This window comes from Hipposideros armiger, unplaced genomic scaffold (genome assembly GCF_001890085.2).
Source record: "Hipposideros armiger isolate ML-2016 unplaced genomic scaffold, ASM189008v1 scaffold_87, whole genome shotgun sequence".
Lineage (NCBI taxonomy): Eukaryota > Metazoa > Chordata > Mammalia > Chiroptera > Hipposideridae > Hipposideros > Hipposideros armiger.
This window is the reverse complement of record NW_017731437.1, coordinates 1085955-1106855: the sequence shown is the minus strand read 5'-3', so window position 1 is coordinate 1106855 and position 20901 is coordinate 1085955. Positions and strand designations below refer to the sequence as shown.

The 20901-nt window shown below is 54.9% G+C and overlaps 1 protein-coding gene across 3 annotated transcripts; it reads left to right on the top strand.

Annotated features, from left to right (window-relative positions):
- The first annotated feature begins 443 nt into the window (after nt 1–443).
- FBF1 (Fas binding factor 1) lies at nt 444–19985 on the top strand. 3 transcript variants are annotated; one of them, XM_019644404.1, is made up of 28 exons: nt 444–536; nt 994–1058; nt 1552–1637; nt 2214–2241; nt 3021–3062; nt 3911–4004; nt 4663–4723; nt 5296–5346; nt 7177–7318; nt 7823–7900; nt 8949–9048; nt 10105–10584; nt 11634–11732; nt 12011–12099; nt 12260–12318; nt 13130–13285; nt 13424–13524; nt 13654–13860; nt 14553–14660; nt 14732–14871; nt 14954–15072; nt 15983–16105; nt 16191–16376; nt 16785–16961; nt 17053–17190; nt 17305–17419; nt 18132–18250; nt 18930–19985. In XM_019644404.1, the coding sequence occupies exons 3-28, from the start codon at nt 1635–1637 to the stop codon at nt 18999–19001; spliced, it is 3087 nt and encodes a 1028-aa protein (XP_019499949.1). In that variant the 5' UTR covers nt 444–536; nt 994–1058; nt 1552–1634; the 3' UTR covers nt 19002–19985. The 3 variants fall into 3 exon arrangements, with proteins under 3 accessions (XP_019499949.1, XP_019499951.1, XP_019499950.1); XM_019644406.1 differs by having other exon boundaries at nt 444–1058; nt 10108–10584; XM_019644405.1 differs by lacking the exons at nt 444–536; nt 994–1058 and adding an exon at nt 1065–1305.
- The last annotated feature ends 916 nt before the right edge of the window (nt 19986–20901 follow it).

Genomic DNA, 20901 nt, shown 5'->3' with positions numbered 1-20901 from the left:
TTTGCATCTTTGATTTTCTTAATAGGAGGGTCACGGCCACTTCCCTAAGCTTTGGAGTGGGATAAATACATAATTATGGTTTCACACGTCAATCTTCCAATCTTAACACATTTCTCACGCCCTCCACCTGGCCACAACTCAGCCCTCAAGAGTGCTGGAGGAACTTTTAAGCTTTCAGTCTTGGAACCCAGGCCTCCACGGAATGGCAGGAGGAAGAATCCCGCTTGTCTTGGAACCGGGAGCCCACTTCCCAAAGTGGCGTTGAGGCACCTCCTAGCAACGGGAGGAGCCACGAACGGAGGACCGGCGCCGCCGCGGTTGGCACTCTGGGAAATGTAGTTAATCTTGGCGTCCCCTGTTCCCTTGGCACCGGCAGGTGAGCGGGCCTTGGACTACAACTCCCAGGATGCCGCGCGCCTCGCCTTTCTTTCGGAGGCCCGGCGACTGAGAGATTGGCGTCCTGGAGGATCCGAAGCGGGAGGTCTGCCCGAGCTGGGCTCTTGAGGAGTCCGTATCAACAGCTATGGCTCCGACAGGTCCCAGCGGCTGCTCTCCGGAAGGGAATAGCTCGTAACCAGGGGATTTTAGGGGCTAGGAGGATCGTAGGCTGCACTCGGGGGTCTAGATGGGCTGGGCGCGCGGAGTCTTGGGACCGACGGGGTGCCTCCCGGAGGGCCTTTGCTAAGAGGAGGGCCCTTGCTAATGGGCGGGCTCGGGATTTTCAAATGACTGGCACGGAGTTGGCTGAGTAAATGCGACGACGTGATGGTTCTTGTGGCCCAGTGGCCGTTTCATATCTCTCTTAGAAATTCTCGCGGCCTGGGAGGCCGGGACACGATCGATAGGAGATGACTGAAGTTCCTGGATGTAATACGAGACAAATCGTGTTTGCACTTTTAGGCCGTGAAAGTTGCCATTACAGAGAAAGAGAAACAAACATTCAGAGTGGGCCCTGTATGTAACCCCCAGATAAACTTTTCATTCTAATAACAGGACAGTCCATCACCAGAAAATAGAGATGGCCCCTTCGGACTCCTTTCTTCCAAGGCGTGCCAAAGGTCCGTAGTTGCAGAGCGGGCGGGGGAGAGTGGTAGTTCTGGGGAAAACAGTCCTCTCTGTTAATGGGGTGAGTCGGATTTACAGTCAGTGTGAAGGGGAAAAAATTCTATTGTGGGTGAAAACACTGGCAAGGAACCACCAGCGCTCACATCAGCTGTTTCTGCCAAATGCCGCCTAGAAAGTAGTCCTGGGTGTTGCCTGGAAAGGTGTTTTGGCCGTCGGGCCAGGCACCACCTCCTTTCTGAGGTGGGTACCTGTCATCCCCTGCGTCCTGTTTCAGGGTAGGGGATGAGGAGCAATGAACTGTATGTGAGAAATCTCCAGGCCTGGGAAAGCTCCAGTTACCCAGAACACTTTGCTTCTCATCTGAATTGCTCCGCCTATAAGGAATTTTTAATTCATGGAAATAGGTTTTGACCTCTTGAATGGGTAAAATGAGAAAAGCCTTGACAGGCCTTGGACTCAAGCAACCACTTTAATTTTCTTCATTAGGGACAATGAGCCCGATATGGGCAGAATTCAAATGAGTTGGACAGCGTGGTGCAGAAGCTGCAAGCAGCCCCCAGACCCTGGAGATGGTAGGCAGAATGCATAGTAAGACTAATGGAACTGTGAACCCTCCCCCATCCCCAAGATCTTGACTGCATGGAGTACTGAGGGGGCTGGGTGGTAAGGACCTGGCTGTAGTCCCTGGAGAAGAATGACAGGAAGTAGCGTTGATATCAAACTTCTTGTTAAGCAATGAGCAAGCATTTCTTCTGAGCTTCTGAATGTCTAGCTGGAATCATTTTTAAGTCTGTCCCTTGGTTGAGGATTTGAGGACAGGGAATAGAGGAAAACATTCAGTCTCATTATATCATGCCTGGGAGGGTTTGTGTGTGGCATCTGGAAATCAGGGAAAAAGAGACTTCTGCCCATGACGGCTGCACCCACAGTGGCATCCACTGCTGGCCGGTGAGCGCTGTTTTCACGCTCTGAATGAGTCTATTCTCAGAAACTCTCGGAAAGAATAAAGGGCCTCTGTCTCTAAATGCCATTGGTGCTCCTTTTTCCCCTGGTGACGGCAAAAGGCAAAGCAATTCATTCTGCGTTCTCGGTTTCAATACACGTTCATTGTTCGATTTTGTTCAAGTGATTTGTTTTTCCCATTTTAGGCACCAAAAATCAAGAAAGGATTGAAAAGTGAGTGGACAGATGGAACATCATCCTTAAGCCAAAAATCTTTCCCTCGCCTTGGGTCTAAAAATAACCCGGACTTATGGGTGTCTGAATGTTCTTGGTGTGTCTTGCTGGATCCCCCATAATCCCATAGGGAGCTCTGGTCTAGCTAGGCGACTCCTTATGCTGCCTGATTGGCCCGCAGAGTAATACAGAGCAAGGGATGGGACTTGGGGAAAAAAATCCTTCTCTTTGGGCTGTGTATCCAGAAGTATATGGTTGTAGGTGAGGGATGGTGAAGGCACATAAACTGGATGCGAGAGCTAACTCAGTCCTCGCACTCGGGCTTCCACACATGCCCCATCGGAAAGTGGCCAAGGAGGTGCGCCTCCAGACCAGTTCTGGGGGACTCAGATGGAAGGGGACATGAAGACTGTTAGTATGAAGGAAGCTCGTATGTGCCTAGAAATCTCAGACACTTTTCCCGAAGAAGCACACTGGGCTTTTTTCAGTCTCGAACGCGGGCCTGTTGGCCAGTGTGTCACGTAGACCTTAGGTGCTCCTGAAAATTGTCATCATCATCCTTTGAGAAAGTTATTCTCAATTTCTACCCTAAGGTCTTGCAATAAGGCGTTGTGACTTGTTGCCAGAGAGTTAGAAAACATCTCATAGCCAGTGAAGAGAGAGCTAAGCCCAAGGCTCAGCATTTGAGAGCTCCGAGGTCCTGGGGAGGAGGTCTCGAGGCGAGGCTGTAAGGCCCAGTCTTTCTTCCTGAAGCCATGATGCCACCCTTTCTGTTCCAGGCTCCTTTGATGATATCCTTGATGACCTCCTGGGGGATGAGAGTAAGTGCCCCTGCCCCAGAATCCCCTGATTTAGGCTCGATCTTGTTTCTTTTTTTTTTAATGCTTTTTTTTTAACTTTATTGGGGAACAGTGTGTTTTTTTCCAGGACCCTTCAGCTCTAAGTCAAGTCATTGTTTTCAATCTAGTCGTGGAGGGCGCAGCTCAGCTCCAAGTTCACTCTCCGTTTTCAATCTAGTTGCCGGGAGCGCAGCCCACCATCCCATGCAGGATTCGAACCGGCAACCTTATTGTTCAGAGCATGAGCTCTAACCAACTGAGCCACCCAGCCGCCCCTTGTTCTTTTTTCTTTAACTGAGATATAATTCACGTAAAATTTACTCTTTTAAAGTGTACAATTTAGTGGCTTTTAGAATAGTCACAAAGTTGGACGACCATCACCACAGTTCCAGAACATTTTCATCACCCCATAAAGAAACTCCATACCCATTAGCAGTCACCCCCCATTCTCCCCACCCCTCCACCCCAGGCAACCACTTATCTGCTTTCTTTCTCTATAGATTTACCTATTCTGGACATTTTATATAAAACGGAATCCTATAGTATGTGGCTTTCGTAACTGGCTTCTTTCATTTACCATAACGTTTTCAAGGTTCTTTTCTTCGTTCTTCTCTATGGCTGGACAATATTCCATGGCATGGATAGGCCACATTTTGTTTATCCATCCATTAGTAATGGGTATTTGGATGGTTTCCACATTCAGGTTTTTCAAGGGATAACGTCACCCCTTCTTTCCATAGGGAGGTGGGGGACAGCTTGGTGGGGACCTTGCATCTTCACTCCAGCTCTCTGTAGCCGAATGACATCTTTTCTGTTTTCTTGTTTTCCAGCGACACTACCTGAGAAGCCTGTTAAACTAGCTTCACGTGCCAGAGATAACACAGGTGTAACCCAGACGCTGCCTTCTGCAAGGGCTGGAGCAAAGTAAGCATGGGACTGGGTGGGTGTTCATCCATGACCCAGTTCAGGCCAAATGCTCTCTGCCTCTCCACCCCCGCACTGGCTGCTTACTGTGCACCGCTTTGGATGTCAGTGGTTTCCTCCTCGATCCTTCAGCTCCTGGTCGGTGAAGGAGCCTGGGGGAGTAGAAAGAGAACAGAAGCCGGGGTCAGAAGTCCTGGCTTCTGGTTCTACATCTCTTACTTACTATGTGACCATGGGCAATTCCTGAACCTCTCTGAGCCTCAATTTCCTTATCCTCGGAACAAGAGGGTTGGCCTAGATTGGTGATTTTCCAATGGTGTGTTTTCTTCTAAGGTTCTCCTGACAGTTGAGTGATAGGAAGGAGCTTTGTGAGTTTTCCACCCCACCTTCATTTAGCCAAAGCAGTTCTGTTTTTCCCTCTTACCTGTTGTTATTAACAGTTTGTTTTTAAAGAGGCTCTACTGCTTTAAAAAAAGTTAAAAATCACTGCATTATGTGGCTCATGACGTTCCTTTTAGCAACTCTCTTCTCCCAGAGAAGAGCCTCTCCGCATTCACTTGGACTCTCTAAGCCGTTTTTCTTTTCTTAGAATCACCCAGTGCCCGGGGAATGGGGGTGCATGCCAATCTCCCCCCGACACACACACACTCCCTTGCAGGTCCCTCCTGGAAGATGACGCCTTCAGCACTATGGCAGACCTGGAAGGAGCTGACGCTGAGGTGAGCCTGGCCCATCCCCTACTCCCCACCCTCTCTACTTATCTCCGCAAACAGTGAGATGGGTGCTGTGGCCCAGGGGCCGCCTACAGAAGGGTTTAGAAGTCCCTGCAAAACCAGTTGGTTCTCACAGCAGAACAGTACCCAGGGGCTGCCGAGCGCCCAAAGCAACGTCCTTGTTGCTTTGTCACCTTCCTACTGGTGACATGGCCTAGACAGTAGAGCTCCTAGCAGCTGCTGGAGTCTCGGATGTGGCCCCTTCTAACTGGGCTCCCATCATAAACTCCACCGCTGTCCAGTCACGTGGATGGGAAGGAGCGTAGTTGGAGTCCTGTGATGGAAGTGGTCTTTCCAGTTGGGAGGAAGAAAAAGCGGCAGCCCTTTCTGGGTCTCCCCAGCTGGGCAGGTTTGACTTCTAACAACACTCAAGCCCCTAGTGAGGCCAGGACACTCCCATTTATGCCCCATCGGCCGAGCTCTGCTCCTGCCCTGACAGAGTCAGGCCACAAGGGGCGAGAGCCCAGCACCCCGACGGGCTGCGACTAACACTTGTCCCCACCCTCCTGTGAACTTAGGTTTCAGACGTCTCAGAAGCGGACCCACAGGCTTTGCTTCAGACCATGAAGGTGATGAAACAGCTTGTACGGTTCTGGAAGCCGGGGGTGGCATGGGGTACTGATGCCTCATGACAAGCCTTCACCCTCCGTCTAATTTCCCCTTTTACGGTTTGTGTTTTGAGCCCTTCCTACTGCAGGAATGGAGCTCATGCGGGAGCTATTGCCCTCTGTCCCTCTGGGTGTGAATTACTTTTCCTAGTTTATAGAGATTCACCCACCCAGAGACACATCATGCCACAGGCCTCTGTTGAAATGGGGTCGGCTCCCCGCTGATGAGTCACCTGGCTGCTGCCCTCCACCCCACCACCGCCTAGGGCAGCGGTTCTCAACCTTCATAAAGCCGCGACCCCTTAATACAGTTCCTCATGTTGAGGTGACCCCCAACCATAAAATTATTTTCGTTGCTACTCTAGAACTGTAATTTTGCTACTGTTATGAATCGTAATGTGAATATCTTTTTGTTTTCCGATGGTCTTAGGTGACCCCTGTGAAAGGGTCATTCAACCCCCAAAGGGGTCACGACCCACAGGTTGAGAACCGCTGGCCTAGGGAGAAGGGAGGGACTCGTCTCTAAAGCTTATTCCTAACCTTTCTCCATATTTCTCCCCACACCCCCTGCCAAGTCCCCTTCAGTACAGCTGTCCTCTCATCAGATCAAGCCCCAAGCTAACCTTGGCAATGGAATTTTAAGACATAAATTCTGAAGACTTTATAAGAGAATAATCTCTCCATGCTCATGTGGCCTGGCCAGAGTCTAAGACCTCAAGTCTCCCTCCGTCCCCTTCCGTCCAGCAACACCCTCCTGCCCGACTTCGGCCCTGTGGCCCTCTGGGTAACTCATGTTACCTCAGTCCCGGGCCAAGGCTAAGCCCTGTGAGGCCCTAAAGAATGGGGCCTGTTCCCTTCTTGGCTCCATATGCAACTTCTTTAACCTCCGCTTGAAACCAAGGCTGTTTCCCAAGGCCAGCCAGCTGGGACCCCGGCGTGACCCTCAAGTCCTCTGAATCAGTTTTGGTGATGGCTTTGAGTCTCTCATTCTAGAACCATGAGCTAGGCCCCCACCCCACTCTGCTTCTCTTTGGATCCATTTTCTTTCCCAACTCATCTTTTCTGAATAGATTTCTCATTTTCCTTTATTTCCTCACAATTCCGCCCCTCGGGTGCCAACTGCCCTCCTCAAATGAAGTCTTTATCCCTTATCAAAATCGTTCAGTGAGTGTGTACTGAGGGCTTGTGGTGGCCTAGAGTCCCTAACTGCCTTCACCTCCTGGCTTGGTTCATGCTGGTTTTTAATGTCATCACCGTAGAATGTTCGCTGACGCAGAATAGCATTCTCATTAAACTTCTGCCTCTAGCTGCACTTTGCTTCCCCTGACCCAGGCAAGCTAAGGAATCCAAAGTTTTCCTTGACTGTGGACAAAAAGTCTCAGCCCCTTCTCACTGCCCAGCAGCCATCCCTTTGCATCCCTTAAATGCAAGGGTCCTGCTGTTTCGTTTCTTCTGCAAACAGAGCTTCAACATAGGCCCAGCCTTTGTAAGAAGCTGCTGAACGCAGGTGCTAGCCACGCTCTCATTCAAGCATCAGGGCAGCAGCTGCCAGGCAGTCTCAGTCCAAGACCAGTGGGCTTATCTGAGACTGGACCTGTGGAGGCTGCGCTCTGGCCCTGCCTCTGTCTCTGTTCTGTAACCCTGTCGGGTCAGTTCCCCAGCCCACGTCCCCATTTGTCCCCCATGGGCAAATGGAGGCAAGGTCACCACCAGCTGCTGGGAGTGTGAGGGCACTTAGCAAACACCAGCTGAGCACCTGTGGGAATTCCTCCCTCCTTCCTGCTTCTCCAGGATCTGAACGACATGGATGCTGATCTCTTAGGTCTGAAGAAGTCTCGTCTAACCTCTAGCAAAAGTGCTGCAAAGGGTTCTGGGAAAATAGAGCTGCCCAGCAACCCCAAGCCTGCTGGCGTCTTCACAGCCAGTGAGAAAGGTGAGGGGGCCTTGCTCCTCGGGTGTCGGGAGGCCTTGGGGGCGTGGAGGATGCTTAGAAGGAAGCTTTCCTGTCTGGTGGATTTTCTCTGCCTGGGATGGAGAGGCCAGGACCTGATTGTGTATGGGAGTGTTCATGGTGGGCGGTGGGGGGACAAGTTGAGCTTCCTCCCTTCCTAGGGCTGTTCTCGTCCCTCTAAGTCCAACATGGCAGCTCCTGGTGAGGTCATTTGGGTTAAACGGGAGAATTGGATGGTATCTTGTGCCTCTCCCAAACCTATGTCCCTGTTTGGAGTGACTTGGGGACCACATTTCCTTGCCAGAAGCCTACCTATGTGAGAACTGGGGAGGTGTAGACCCATCTCTTGGCTTTGTCCATGGTCACACACTCTCACCCCACCGCCCGGGAAGAAGTGCACACCCTCCCATGGCCCCAGTCATGGTGTGGCAGAAGCACCTCGGCCAGGAAAGACCCGTGACCTTGCCTTCTCTTTGCTTTCTACAGGGGACGCCCTTCCCACCAAGAAGCCACCTCCCTCTCCCAGCAGCTTTGGGCATCAGTACAGGAAGTTTTCCTTTGAAGGTACCACAGGCCCCTCACCCAGGCACACTTCTAGGACTCGGCAGTTTTGAGAGTAGCCTGAGTATTGCTTACTTCTTTACCCGTGGCCAAGTCACTGTGTGTCAGACCAGGAACAGAGCGCTGATGCCACTGACTTGGTTCCTGATGAACCCAGGGAGGGACTAATTACCGTATTTGCCGGCGTATAAGACGACTGGGCGTATAAGACGACCCCCTAACATTTCCACTCAAAATACAGAGTTTGTTATATACTCGCCGTATAAGACTACCCCCTCTTCCGCACACCTTCCACACACCAAATAAAAGGTAAAACAATATCAGATTTGATTTCAACATTTATATTTATATTCAAATGCTTATGACATGCAGGAAAACTGTCACAAGGCTGTATGTAATCAAACATATACATAAATCGCGATTCGCGATTTTGCGCTATCATACTGGGTGTATGGTCGGCTGTGTGCGATTTTGCGAGTGTGGTAAAATCGCATAACAGCAAAATCGCATAACAGCCGAGCATACACCCAGCAGCGCTGCTGATGCCTGAACGGTATGTGGAATGAAGTGGGCGGGCATCGGGAGGCCACTATGGCACGGGGCAAGCACTATGGGCAGTCTATCTGAAGTGTACCTGGCGTATAAGATGACCCCCCACTTGGAGGCATATTTTTCAGGGCCAAAAAATCGTCTTATACGCCGGCAAATACGGTATGTTGCATTCACCCAGATATTTGGGGAACTTCTTTGCGATGACTTGGAAGACAGGCTCAAACTGAAGATTTTATAAAGTAGAGGGAAAATTCCCTTCATGAATGCATGGGTGTTTTCCTTCTCTCCTGATGCCTTGGGGACGTCGGGCAGGGCCCCACCAGTGCATTTTTAGCGGCTCCCCAATACTCATTCTGAGTGGAGCAGACGCCCAGCCCCTCACCCCTGCTTCCTCCAAAGCAGCTACATGCCAGACTGCCAGTTCAGCCTTTTTAAACAAGTTCTGCAGCCACAACAGTTTGACTCCCCTACCTGAGGTCACAGGCCCCTTAATTCACAGACAAAGAAGACACCGGGGGCGATGAGGACTTCATCTTTGGTGCCTATCAGCCCACCATGGGCTCCTCCGAGGGCCGGCAGTCCCGCCGGCAGTCCGTCAGGTGAGCAGGGCCTGCAGGGAGCCTGGCCTGGGAGACGGCTGCCCACTGGGAAAACATGCTGGCCTCACCCTCCCCCACCAACAGTCTCGTTTGGGAGCCCACGCTAGGCAAGGCTCTAGGCTGTGCGGGAGCTGCCGAAAGCAGGGGGTTGCCCAGCCCCCCGCAGGAGCCTAGGTCCAGGCTCTGCTCCCCGCCTCCTTGGAAGGAAAAGGAGAAGGTGGGCCCAACTCCTCCGGAAGCTCCTTGAAGCCGTAAACGGCCGATGTCGGTGTCTCTCCCTGAGGGACATCCAGTTCCAGGGGTAGCAGGGCCGCTAACCTGTGGTGGCTTCTCAGACCCTGCTCCCAGGAACCCTGGCCTGGAGTCTGCCATGCAGATCCTGACAGCGGTCTCGTCCCCGTTTCCAACAAAACACTAAGCTAGAGGATAGAATTTTCTGGATTTGGGATTTTCCTCCCAGTATATATTTTAAACTTTACAATTTGAAATTATTTCAAACTAACAGAGAAGTTGTAAGGACAGTATGAAGAACTCCCTCCTACCCTTCGCCTAGTCTCAGCAGGTGCTAACATTATGCCATGTTGGCTCCATCAGTCTGTCTTTCTCTAAATAACCCTACGTACACATTGACATTTTTTACCAATCCCGGTATATTCTTAAATCTCAGAACCTGCTTCCACAGGACAATAAGACGTACAGGCAATGACCAAATAAATGAACACGTAGCAAAATGCCTCCTGATGAAACACCTAAAACCACTGGACCCCACTGAGTTTTCTCTGGACATGTGTGCCCGTGGTCGTCATTTTTGGTCCCGTTCACTACAGGTGGCCTTGTCCCTGGTTCACGTGATGGAATTCAAGCTTCACGATGTTTCACAAACACACTCAGCTGCCCCTGCTCGGCCACCTGAACTGGCGCAGGCACCTTGTTTGCGGGACTCCCTCCTTGTGGGAGCCTCGCAGTCACCCCCCAGCAATGGAGGGAAAGGCTGGTCGGGGGCTCTTGGGACGGGCTGCTTGCCCTGCCTCAGACTCCCTCCTCTCTGTCTTGAAGTAGATTCTTAGCGGAAGGCAGCACCGACCTCAAGGGAGAACCAGGCTCCAGACAGAGCACCCCAGTGACACCCAGCCCCACCCACCCCAGGAAGGGAGGAGCTGACTGGTTGGGCCTCAGGGACGATGACTTGGACCTGCTCCCTCCGTCTCCCACCAGAGAGCCTCGAAGGGAAGGCTCTGTGCTCGCCACACCCTCCGTGCCCCATCCTGCCAGCCGGCATTCTGCCCCAGGTGGGCACTCTGCCCCCGCTGAGCTGCCCTCCTCCTCGGGGGCAAAGCCGCCACCCCAGGGTGCAGATTCCCCTGCCAAAGCCAGCCAGGTTTCCCAGCCGGGCGCGCCTGAGGAGGACGAGGAGGAAGATTGGCTGAGCCATACCTTGTCTCAGAGGAAGTCCCAAGGTCGGGCCAGAGAGCAACACACCACGACCTCTAAGGGCCAGAACTCGGTGGGGGCAGCGCGCCAACCCCCTTCCAACAGGTATGGGCTTGGGTTGCTGTCTAGTGGAGGGGGGACAGGGCAGGGGTGCAGGGAGCTCCGGCAGAGCACCACCTTTTACCTGTGCTCTCCCTCTGGGCGCTGCACAGAAAGCATCTGGCTCTCACCTTTGCCCAGGTGCAGACATGAGCGGGTGGGGATGGGGGGACTGTTGACACTCACACCCCAACTGCTGTGGGGACAGGTGCTGACTTCTTCAGATGGGAGACAGAGGATGCCCCAATGTGGCAAACACGCACCCATCTCTGAGCAGGGGCTCAGGGTCCAAATTATCAGTGCACCTGCTGCCCTGAGCTGAAGTAAATGACGCATGTGTGGGTTGAGACCTGCCTGTGCTTTTTGGGGATGTTAAGGAAGACACAGCGGCCAAGAGGTGACTCCTGGGGGAAGCCACAGAATGACTTCCTGTGGAGCAGCACAGTGATTGACCCCTGGGGGCAGGAAGGCAAAACGGACTGGCAAGGCCGGGATCGTCCAGAGGAAGTGGCGAGGTGCTATGTGGCCAGAGCGAAGGGGCGGTAAAGTGACAGGCTGGGGACATCACCCAGCCCTGGGGTTGGTGTGAGTGAGGAGGTGGCTTTGACCTGGACCTGAAACCAAGGGGAGAGCTTCCTCACTGACCCCCGGAGCCGAGAAGAGAGGGGGGACAACACACAGGACAAGAGAGGAGCCCAAAAGCAGCTAGACCTGGCAGGAAAGTGAGCAGAGCCTCAGTCTAAAGGCCTTGAACTTGAACTTAACTCTGGTGCCTATAACATGTCCTCTGTTGCTCCTTGGACGGCTGCCAGATGGTCAGTGCCCATTTACTGTGCCATGGTGGGCCCTGCAGTAGGGAGAGGTTTCTGGAAGGCCAGGGGCTCAGACTTGGAAGGAGAATTCCCAAGACAGGCCCATGGGAACAGCAGGAGAGCCCAGGGGAGGCAGGAAGAGGAGGTGCCACGTGGCATCATGCACGGGCCTCGCCTTGCCTTCGTCCCGCCTAACCTGGACCTCTGCCCCCTTCACTTTCACTTTGACCTTGACTTCCTCAGCCCTCCTGTCGCCAGCATTCAAGGGCTCGAACAAGGAGCTGCTGGAGGGACCTCAGGAACAGCAGCACAGAAGCCACCTGCCAGGCCTGCCCCCTCGGGGTATGTCCAGAGGTGGGGCTGAGGGTGGTGAGAAGCAGGCGGGGCGGGCACGGCCTCCTTCCTTAGAGACAGTGGACGGCTGTGCATTGGTGTGTGGCATTCCATACCTTGTATCAGGCCCACTGATTAAGGAGCTTCTCGAAGCCAGATCCCCGTCTTCTGTACCCACCCAAGACTTCACTTAGTAAACTGCCAGCCAGCAGAGCCTTTCCGCTTTATCACTTGAACCTGATGTTTCCCTTTACTGCCCGTGCCATCCCCCATCTGTGTGTCCTCAGGTCCCCTGTGACTTCGAATCAGGCCGTCTTGGCTGTCCATGCACATGACCCAAAAAAAGACACAGCCTCTGGAGTCTTCTCTGGCACTGGTTTGTTTTCTCCTTTATTTGGGGGTTAACTCTGGGTAAGAAAGAGGCACTTTGAGCTTCCTTTGGGGCCCCCCAAAGATGAGTGAAGTTGGAACACACACGAGACCTGGGGCCTCTGTGGGCCTCCCTCCTACTCAGTTCTCTGCTGTTGCTTTTTCAGAGCCTGTGATGTGCTTCCCAAGCTCCCAGAAACCCACAGGACTTCCTGTGCCTGTCCAGGTAGGGAGGGCGGACAACCAGGTATAGGTCTCGGGCCCTTGAAACAATTCTCCCGTGCTCAGAGGCAACACCGGCAGTTTGACCTGACAGACGGCCGGGAAGAATGTGTTGTGATATCAGAGAACTCACCCTGGCTCTCCCACCAGCACTTTCCTAAACTTTTAGCCTTGCCACTCCCAGGCAGAACTGGTTGCTAATTTGCCAGCACAGTAGGGAATTAGAGGTGGCATCCAGGCAGGGGCAGCTGGAATGCTCCAGTCAGAAAGCCGGGGTGCAGGCGTCCTGTTGTTCCTTCTGGAAAGCCTCCTCCATCCTTGCACCTCCATGTGTTTCCCAGGTGTGTGTCCCCTGGGCCTGCGGAGGCCTAGCTCCACAAAAGCATATCCCCGGTAACCCAGAAGCACCTCTGGAGATGGCGGGTGGTGGGCAGCCCACAGGAAGCAGAGTAGCTACCAGGGAATTCAGGCCTGACAGAACGGCCAGTGTCATAAGCTTTCATTGTAGCTAAGACTGCTGGGACTCAGCCCTCTGTCTAGGAATCTGGAACCCCTGCTGGGGAGGATAGCTGTTGTTCTGAGGGAGGACGGGACTCCTTCTAACCATACCTGACAGGGGAGGCACAGTGACCGTGTGACTCTCCAAGGCCTCACTCATCCTTGACCTCTTGGTGTCATGTCCTTGTCTCCATCTACAGCCCCAGATCAGGTGCAAGGCCTGGGAGGTCCAGTGAGCAGAGGGCCAGAGGTAGCTGAGTTCAGCTGCGTCCCTGTCCCCTACCTAACCTGGAGCGTCTCTCGCCCTCCCCTCCCAGTCCCTGCTCCCAGAGTCCCTGACACAGAGCCTAGTGCCAGGCACAGAATACCAGAAGCAGTTGCTGGCTGCTCAGATGCAGCTTCAGAGTGGCACTGCTGAGCTCCAGACTGAGCTGCTGCAGACCCAGGCCCGGCTGGCAGACTTGGAGGCCCAGGTGAGGGGCAGCGGGGAAGCTGGCTGTGGGGGCAGGTTGCAATGGGAGGGTGTCACTGTGAGGGCTGGAAGGCTTCCCCAAGTGGCCCAAGGGACCCGCCTCCCCGCCCTCCATGCTGTCCCTCTTGCCGTCTCCCAGGTGCGGAAGCTGGAACTGGAGCGGACCCAGCACAAGCTGCTGCTGGAGAGTTTGCAGCAGCGACACCAGGCTGACCTGGAGCTCATTGAGAATGCTCACAGGTACCCCCTCCTCTGTGGCCTCCCGGGCTCTCCGAGGCTCATGGCCTGCCCCAGCCGATGTGCGCAGAGAGGACTTTTGGGTGGCCGCCCTCACTTTCTGAGCACCACGGCTGGTTGTTCTGTTGGCAGGAGTCGCATCAAGGTGCTAGAAACGTCGTACCAGCAACGCGAAGAACGGCTGCGGAGAGAGAATGAGGAGCTGTCCAGCCAGTACCTGTCGCGCTGCCAGGAAGCCGAGCAAGCCCGGGCCGAGCTCACAGCCCAGCACCAGCGGCGCTTGGCAGCTGCCGCGCAGGAGAAGGACCAGGAGATGGAGCGGCTCCGGGAGCTGCAGCGGTGAGGGTGCAGCACAGGAGCAGGCGGGCAGGGGAGCCCGACCTCCATGAGACCCCAAGCCCTGACTCAGCAGCCTTTAAACCGAGGCTTGACCCCTTCCCTTCCGAGTCAGGACCCAGGCCGAGCCTACTGACCCACGGTCCCCATGAGCGTGGGGGTGGGGCAGCTCCTGCTCCTACAGAAGCGGAGAGAGTATTCGCAGGGCCCGAGGGGTCACTGGCTATCGGGGCAGGACCGGACAGCCCCAAGGAACCGCAGGCTAACCCAACACAGGTGAAAGTACTCGCCTGCTGGACCTCCAGTCAAGTGACCAGATCCACCCTGGAAGCGGTTTACCCTGTGTGCCTGGGTTGTTGGTCTGTTTGCCTTTCTATGTTAGAGCAAAACTAAGAAAAGGTCCATAAGGGAGTTGGGTGATGCGGGCAGAGCTGCCTTATGGACCTCCCACCACTCAGATTCCAGACACGGAGGGTCATCCCCCCGCCTGTCTTCCTCTGGGTAAAGTACCCTTTGCTGAATAACAAAAGGAATCTCCTGCTTAGAGACTGGATGTCATTAAGGCACCAAGACAGATAAGGCCAAGGAGCCGGAGAAACTGAGGCAGTGCCTGGGGGAGGGGAGGCGCTGGCTGCCTGAGGCCTGCTTCCCCCTCAAAAAGCTGCCCACAGTCCGCCCTCCCCACCGTCCCTCAGGGCCTCCATCCTGGAGATACGCAAGGACCACGAGGAGCAGCTGCAACGGCTGAAGCTGCTGAAGGACCGGGAAATCGATGCTGTCACCAGCGCCACCTCCCACACACGGTACGTTCGAGGTCCAGGTCCTGTCCACCTCGAGGGGGCAGTGCTGCCAGGGTGACCCGATGCTCTCCCAGGTCCCTGAATGGTGTCATCGAGCAGATGGAGAAGTTCTCCAGCAGCCTGAATGAGCTGTCCTCCCGTGTGGAGGCCTCGCACCTCACCACCACCCAGGAGCGGGAGCTGGGCATCCGGCAGCGGGACCAGCAGCTCCGAGGTACCGTGTGGGCCACGTGTCCCTCCCCCGTCCCGTCTGGGGTAGCTGGGCAGACAGTGAGCACCCTGTGGGCTGCCCCCAGCACTGCAGGAGCGGCTGGGCCGGCAGCAGCGGGACACGGAGGAGGAGCGGAGCCGGCTCCAGGAGGTCATCGGGAAGATGGAGGCCCGCCTGAACGAGCAGAGCCGGCTGCTGGAGCAGGTGGGGCCTGTCTCCCCCAGAGCACCCCAGGGGAGGGCAGCAGTACCCTGACCTCGCCTCCTCAGCCTCCGGACTTCCCTCAGAAATGTCTTCTGCCCCTTCCTGCCTCTGCTTCCGCCTCCCCTACCTCCAGAAGTGCCCTCGCCCCCCACAGCTGAGCCCCTCTCTGCCCATCAGCTGCATGTCCCGCTTTCCTCCCTGTCACTTGAATTGTCATGGCAGCTGATGCCTGTGACATTGGGAGCAATGTTCTTGCCTCCCAAGCTGTAACAGGTATATTTTGAACTCCCTACTTATCTTTCATATATAAGAGCAAGCTTAGTTCTTTAAAAAATGATATCTTTTCTTCCTTTTGCACTAGCTTTTAACATGATACCTCTCACTGAAAAAAATTGAAAAACAGGAAACAGTAAGAAAATTAAAACTACCCATTAGCCAGAGATAGCCACTGATGGCGTCATGTAAACCCTGTGGGCATGTCAATATGTGGGGATAGCTGTTTCCATACCGTGAACCCTGTTTATTCAGTCCCTCACTTGGTCACTTTATTAAGCCCCCCGCCTCGGGCCAGGCAAAGGTACGCTTCTAACCTCATGCCGTGTGTGCCCCACGTCCCTTTTGGATACGCAGCATCAGGCCCACCCTGGTGCTTTGCCTGCTGGGTTGATGGGGGGAAGGCAGGCTGAGTGCTGTGGTTGGCGATCTGGGAGCAGGGATGCTGGCTAGCCTCAGGACAGGTCATCCTAGCTGCTGGGCCGCGGGGTCCTTCTGGGGGGTGGGGCTCGCTTTGCACCTCTCTAGAAAGGAGGTGTTTGTGGCATAGCACGGGAGACGTGGGTGGCTTTGCACAGCTCCGGCGGGAGCGGTCAGGCCTGAGCGGGGCAGGCGCTCAGCCCTGACCCGGCCGCAGGAACGCTGGCGGGTGAGCGCCGAGCAGTCCAAGGCGGAGTCCACACAGCGCGCGCTGGAGGAGCAGAGGAAGGTCATGGCCCAGCAGATGGCCATGGAGCGGGAGGAGCTGGAGAGGGCCAAGGTGAGCCCGGCCACACCGCGTCCCGCTGCCGTCCCTGCCATCATGCCCAGGACGCTCACGCCTTGCCCTTGCGCCTGTGTCCCAGAGTGCCTTGCTGGAGGAGCAGAAGTCCGTCCTGCACAAGTGCGGGGAGGAGCAACGACGCCTGGCGGCCGAGTGGGCGGAGTTCTCGGCCCAGCAGAAGCTGAGCAAGGAGCGGGCGGAGCGAGAGGCCGAGCGAGCCCTGCAGGTGGACTCCCAGCGGGAGGGCATCCTCGTCAGCCTGGCCAAGGTGGGGCCCGGAGCCACCAGCCCTGTCCCTTTCCTTTCCGCCCTCACTGTCATCTCCTCCGTCGGGATGGGTCAGCTTAGCAAAGGGCACAGCAACAGTGTGTCGGAATTACAACGATAATCATATAGTGAAAACTTCCTTCTACTGTCCGAGGTGCTTTATGCACGTTTGCTCGTTCCATCCTCATCATATCCCCATGACTTAGATACTCTAGAGATGAGGAAACGGGGGTTCAGAGGAGTTGAGCCGGGGGGCGACAGAGCCTCTCTGATGGTCTTGGGAACCCTTTGCCCCACCCCCTCCTCCCAGGGTCAGGGCGGGTGGAGCCAACAGGGGTCCCTCAAACCCAGAGCAGGGCCCAGCTGAACTCCCAAGAGGAGAATGCAGTGCAGGCTTTGCTGTCTCCAGGAGCAGGCGGAGCTCAAGATCCGGACAAGCGAGCTCCGGGCCAAGGAGGACCAGCTGGCGGCCGAGAGGGAGGCTCTGGAGCGCGAGCGGCAGGAGCTGCGGCTGGAGAAGGAGAGGGTCAACGCCTCCTCCCTGCGCATCAGGCTCCGAGCTGAGGAGGTGGACAGGCTGAGCCAGGTGCCAGGCAGTTCAGCGCAGGGGCGTGGCAGGCGCACGCGCAGTGCCCTGACCCCAGCCAGCCCCACTGATCCAGGTGGCCTCCCTGCAGGTGGCCTCCGAGAAGTACGAGGAGGGTGAGCGGGCATTACGCGAGGCCCGGCAGGTGCAGTCGGAGCAGCAGGCCCGGCTACAGCTGGTGCAGGAGCAGCAGGAGCGGCTGCGGCAACAGGAGCAGCACCTGCACCAGGCAAGGCCCCTCCCGGCTCTGGCCACCCCCGCCGACCGACCTCGCCCCCCCCCACCCCCGCCCCAAGTTACCCACCCTCACAGCCCTGTTCTTTTCTCTGGGGACCGGGGACAGGAGCACCTGAGTATGGCCCAGCAGAGGCTGCAGCTGGAACGTGTCCGGCAGGACCTGCCCTTCGGCCCCGTGGGTCTGCTCACCAGGGCCCAGGGCCTGGCAACTGGCCTGAGTCGTAAGTGGCTCCAAAGGATGGGACTTGGGCCACTGGGTGGGGCAGTGCCAGGAGTACCCTGCGCACGCGTCCTTCCTCTCTGGTTAGGAGGCCAGCTGGGTTTTAAAGTCATCTTATTACTACTTTTTTACACAAGTAATGCATGTTAAGTACAGAAAACTAGATTTGAAAATGGAGGAAAACTATGTTTTAAAATGTCCCTCTCAACCCCACTCTCTAGTGAGAGAGCCACTTTTAACGTTTTGGTGCGTAGCGTTCTAGACTGTTGTGTTTTTAAAAACAAAATTGAGATCATATGTTGTTTTGTACTTTTTTTATTTGGAAATATACATATGGAGCCTGTTTTCATATCAGTAATTAAGTGTTTAACCATAAGTTCTAATCAGCATAATTTTCCATTATGAGGCTATTCCATATTTTTAATGATTTTCTACTGAGTGATTTTTTTTTTGTCACCAAGATAAACAGCACCTCAGTAAAAATCTTTGTATGTACATCTAGGCACCATTGCCTGATTATTTCCCTTGAATAAATTCCTAGACTTGGACTTGCCAGATAAGGTCCCATGAGTATTTTCAAAGGCTTTTGAGAGCTGGTGGATGTGCCCACAAGGCTGGTCCCGGTTGCTCCCACCCGGGGAGACAGGCTGTGGCCGGCTGTCTTGTTCTCTCACCAACGCTTCGGTCCCTGACTTCCTCCTCGGCCTTTTCAGCCATTGTGGCTCCTGCTCCCACCAATCCTGTCAATCCTCGGTGCAGCCAGCCGTCAGCCAGCCTGGGCCCCTCGCACCTCCACACCAAGCTGGTGCTGCTGAAACACCTGGCTGAGCAGGTAAGCATCCCGGAGCAGAGGCAGCCCCAGCCAAGGCCTGCCGCTCCCCCTGGATCTAGGCATCCTCGTGATCACATGAGTGACACGCAGCTCAGGGCAAAGGCTGAGAGGAGCACACCCTTGCCCCCAGGAGGGCTGAGCCCACCTCCTGGAGGAGAATAATAGGCAGATTGTTTAATAATCAGGAGATTGAGCATCTCCTGCCCTGTAGGCTAGACCAGATTCTGTGCAAAGCGATTTGCATATATCTCCTTAGTTGAAACTCACAATAACCCTGTGATAATAATGATAGCAGTTATCGCTTATAGAGCATTTCCAGTGTGTAAGGCTCTGTGCGGAAAACTTGATGTGCATTATAAGCCCTGACCCTCCCCTAGCCTTACAAGGCAGATAATGTTATTATCTCCAGTTTACAACAGGCTTAGAGATGAAGTCAATGCTAACAAGGGGCCCCACCAGGACTGAGACCTACTCTCACTCCAGTGCGCATGCTCTGTCCGTGCTCCCCGCTGCTTCCCAGAGCCAGGGAGTGAGCAGAGAGGGGCTCCACGTGAGGGCTGGCTCGACTACCACCCAGGGATCCCCCTGGCCCTCAGTCCCGTGAGCCGGTGTCCCCGTTCCCAAAAGCAGGTACAGGAGGGAACCCGAGGATGACTACTCACCCAGCCCTGCCTTTCAGGACCGAGACTTCTTGGAGAATGAACAGTTCTTCCTGGAGACCCTGAAGAAAACCTCCTACAATATGACATAAGCCTGGAGGGCCCCGCTGCTTCCTCAACAGAGGCGTTAGATTCTGGCACGCTGGCCCACTGCCCCGCTGGCTGCTGAGTCTGGGAAGGGGGTACCCAGGGAAGGCTCTGCGATGTCCAGGGCCTGATTACAGCTCTTCCTGTGGACAGGGTGCAAGCACATGCCTTCCAAAGGCTCCTGCCCATGGCTGAGGCAGGCAGGCATCCCTGTGCTTCTGGGGATCCAGGTACAGTGGACTCTGGGAGACACGATGCTGAGGGTGTCTCAGCCCCAAAACACTGTCAGCCACAGCTTTGGTTCTCCTGCCCCACAGATGTCCAGCTCAGACCCAAGGGTCTAACTGGGCTCCGTGCACCCCTCCCCTCCTTGGTCATCAGATGGTTTGGGGATCTTTTCGCCTGGGCCTCTTCTGAGGCAGGGGGTCTTCTCGAGGGATCCCACAAGCAGCCTGCTGCCCTCCCGGCCTGAGAGCCTGGAGGAGACAACATGATGTCTCCTCCTTAGTGGGGACATGGAGTCAGGCCACACACATTGAAGAGCCTTCTAGCCTCCTGGCCGAGGGGGTGGGAGGGGCAGGGGCAGGGAGGGTGCCGTGCCAGCCAGGTTTCACCTCACAGTCCAACACGGTCTTGGGACTCAGCCAGCCCTTCATGCTCTCAGGTGGGCTCGCACAAAGTCCCCGCCTCGTTCCCAGCTGCCTGAGCGACTAACTTGGCATGGACACTGGCCTCGCTGGCTTCTTCACATAGGCTCTCCAGAGGCTGGCTGTGCTGTTCACCTGCCACAAAGCCACAGCTGGGTGGGGATGAAGATGACAGAGCACAGGGGAACCGGGAGGGGCCACGCCCAGGCTGGGCAGGTGGGCAGTTTTCCGCATGTGGGTGCTCGGTCAACACTGGCTGGAGAGGTGCTAGAAGGAGAGGGGTGGGAGGGTTGCAGACGCATGACAGACGGACTCAGCGAATAAAATCACAATTCTAAAGCAGCTTTCAGCGAGCTGTTTCTCACCTTCCACTGGAGGAAATGTCCGCATGAGCAGGAATGCAGAGGGCAGTGCTGTGGGCTCTGAGCAGGCCCAGTTTGTAGCTCTGTCTCAGAACAGCTTTTAGAGGGGTTATACTTATTTACCAACAGTTTACAGCCTTCTTGGACCTGTTAAATTGCTGTGTTCTTAATGGCCGGATTCTCATCATTTGCCACGGCTCATCAGTGTGTACTTATTTCTTAGAAATGTTTGCTCTGTAGCACTGTTATTTGCTGTAAAATTGGCTGGGGCTGGAACCTTCCAGCCTACAAGCTATGTGCCTGGTGGCTGGACCTCAGCCAGGAGAGGGGGACAGTTATCACCCCTACTTCACAGATGAAGGGACTGAGTTTCAGGGAGATTAAATAATCTGCTCAAGGTGACACAGCAAATAGCAGAGCCTGGGTTTGAGCTCTGCTCGGGCCAAAACCCCAGGCTCTCAGCCACGTCACCGCTGCTGCCTTCTAGGAGAGCATGCTCTACACAGTGCTGCTGTGAAGGTCAAGCTGCCACCTGGGTCGGTGCCACACTGAGGGAAGCACCGGGTGTCCCATCAGAAGCTTTGTTGAAACTCGGAATTCAGTCCTTCTCTCGACACACACTTAAGTTCCCACTTATATGAAGAGCTGGAGGGCTCTAAGGATGGTGGCCACAGACCAGGAGCAACTGGCATTTACACGGTCACCTGACAGATACATGGGTGAGCACAGGCACACACTGGGGGACGGGGGTGTGCAGGGAGACCCACAGGGGACAGCTTGGCCTTCAAGACAGAGGAATGAGTTTAGAATTAGGTAGCAGGTAGATGTGCCTTTGTGTATCTTGCTAAAGAATGAATTCTTATCTTCAAGGCAATGGGTATTCATCTTAGGGTTTT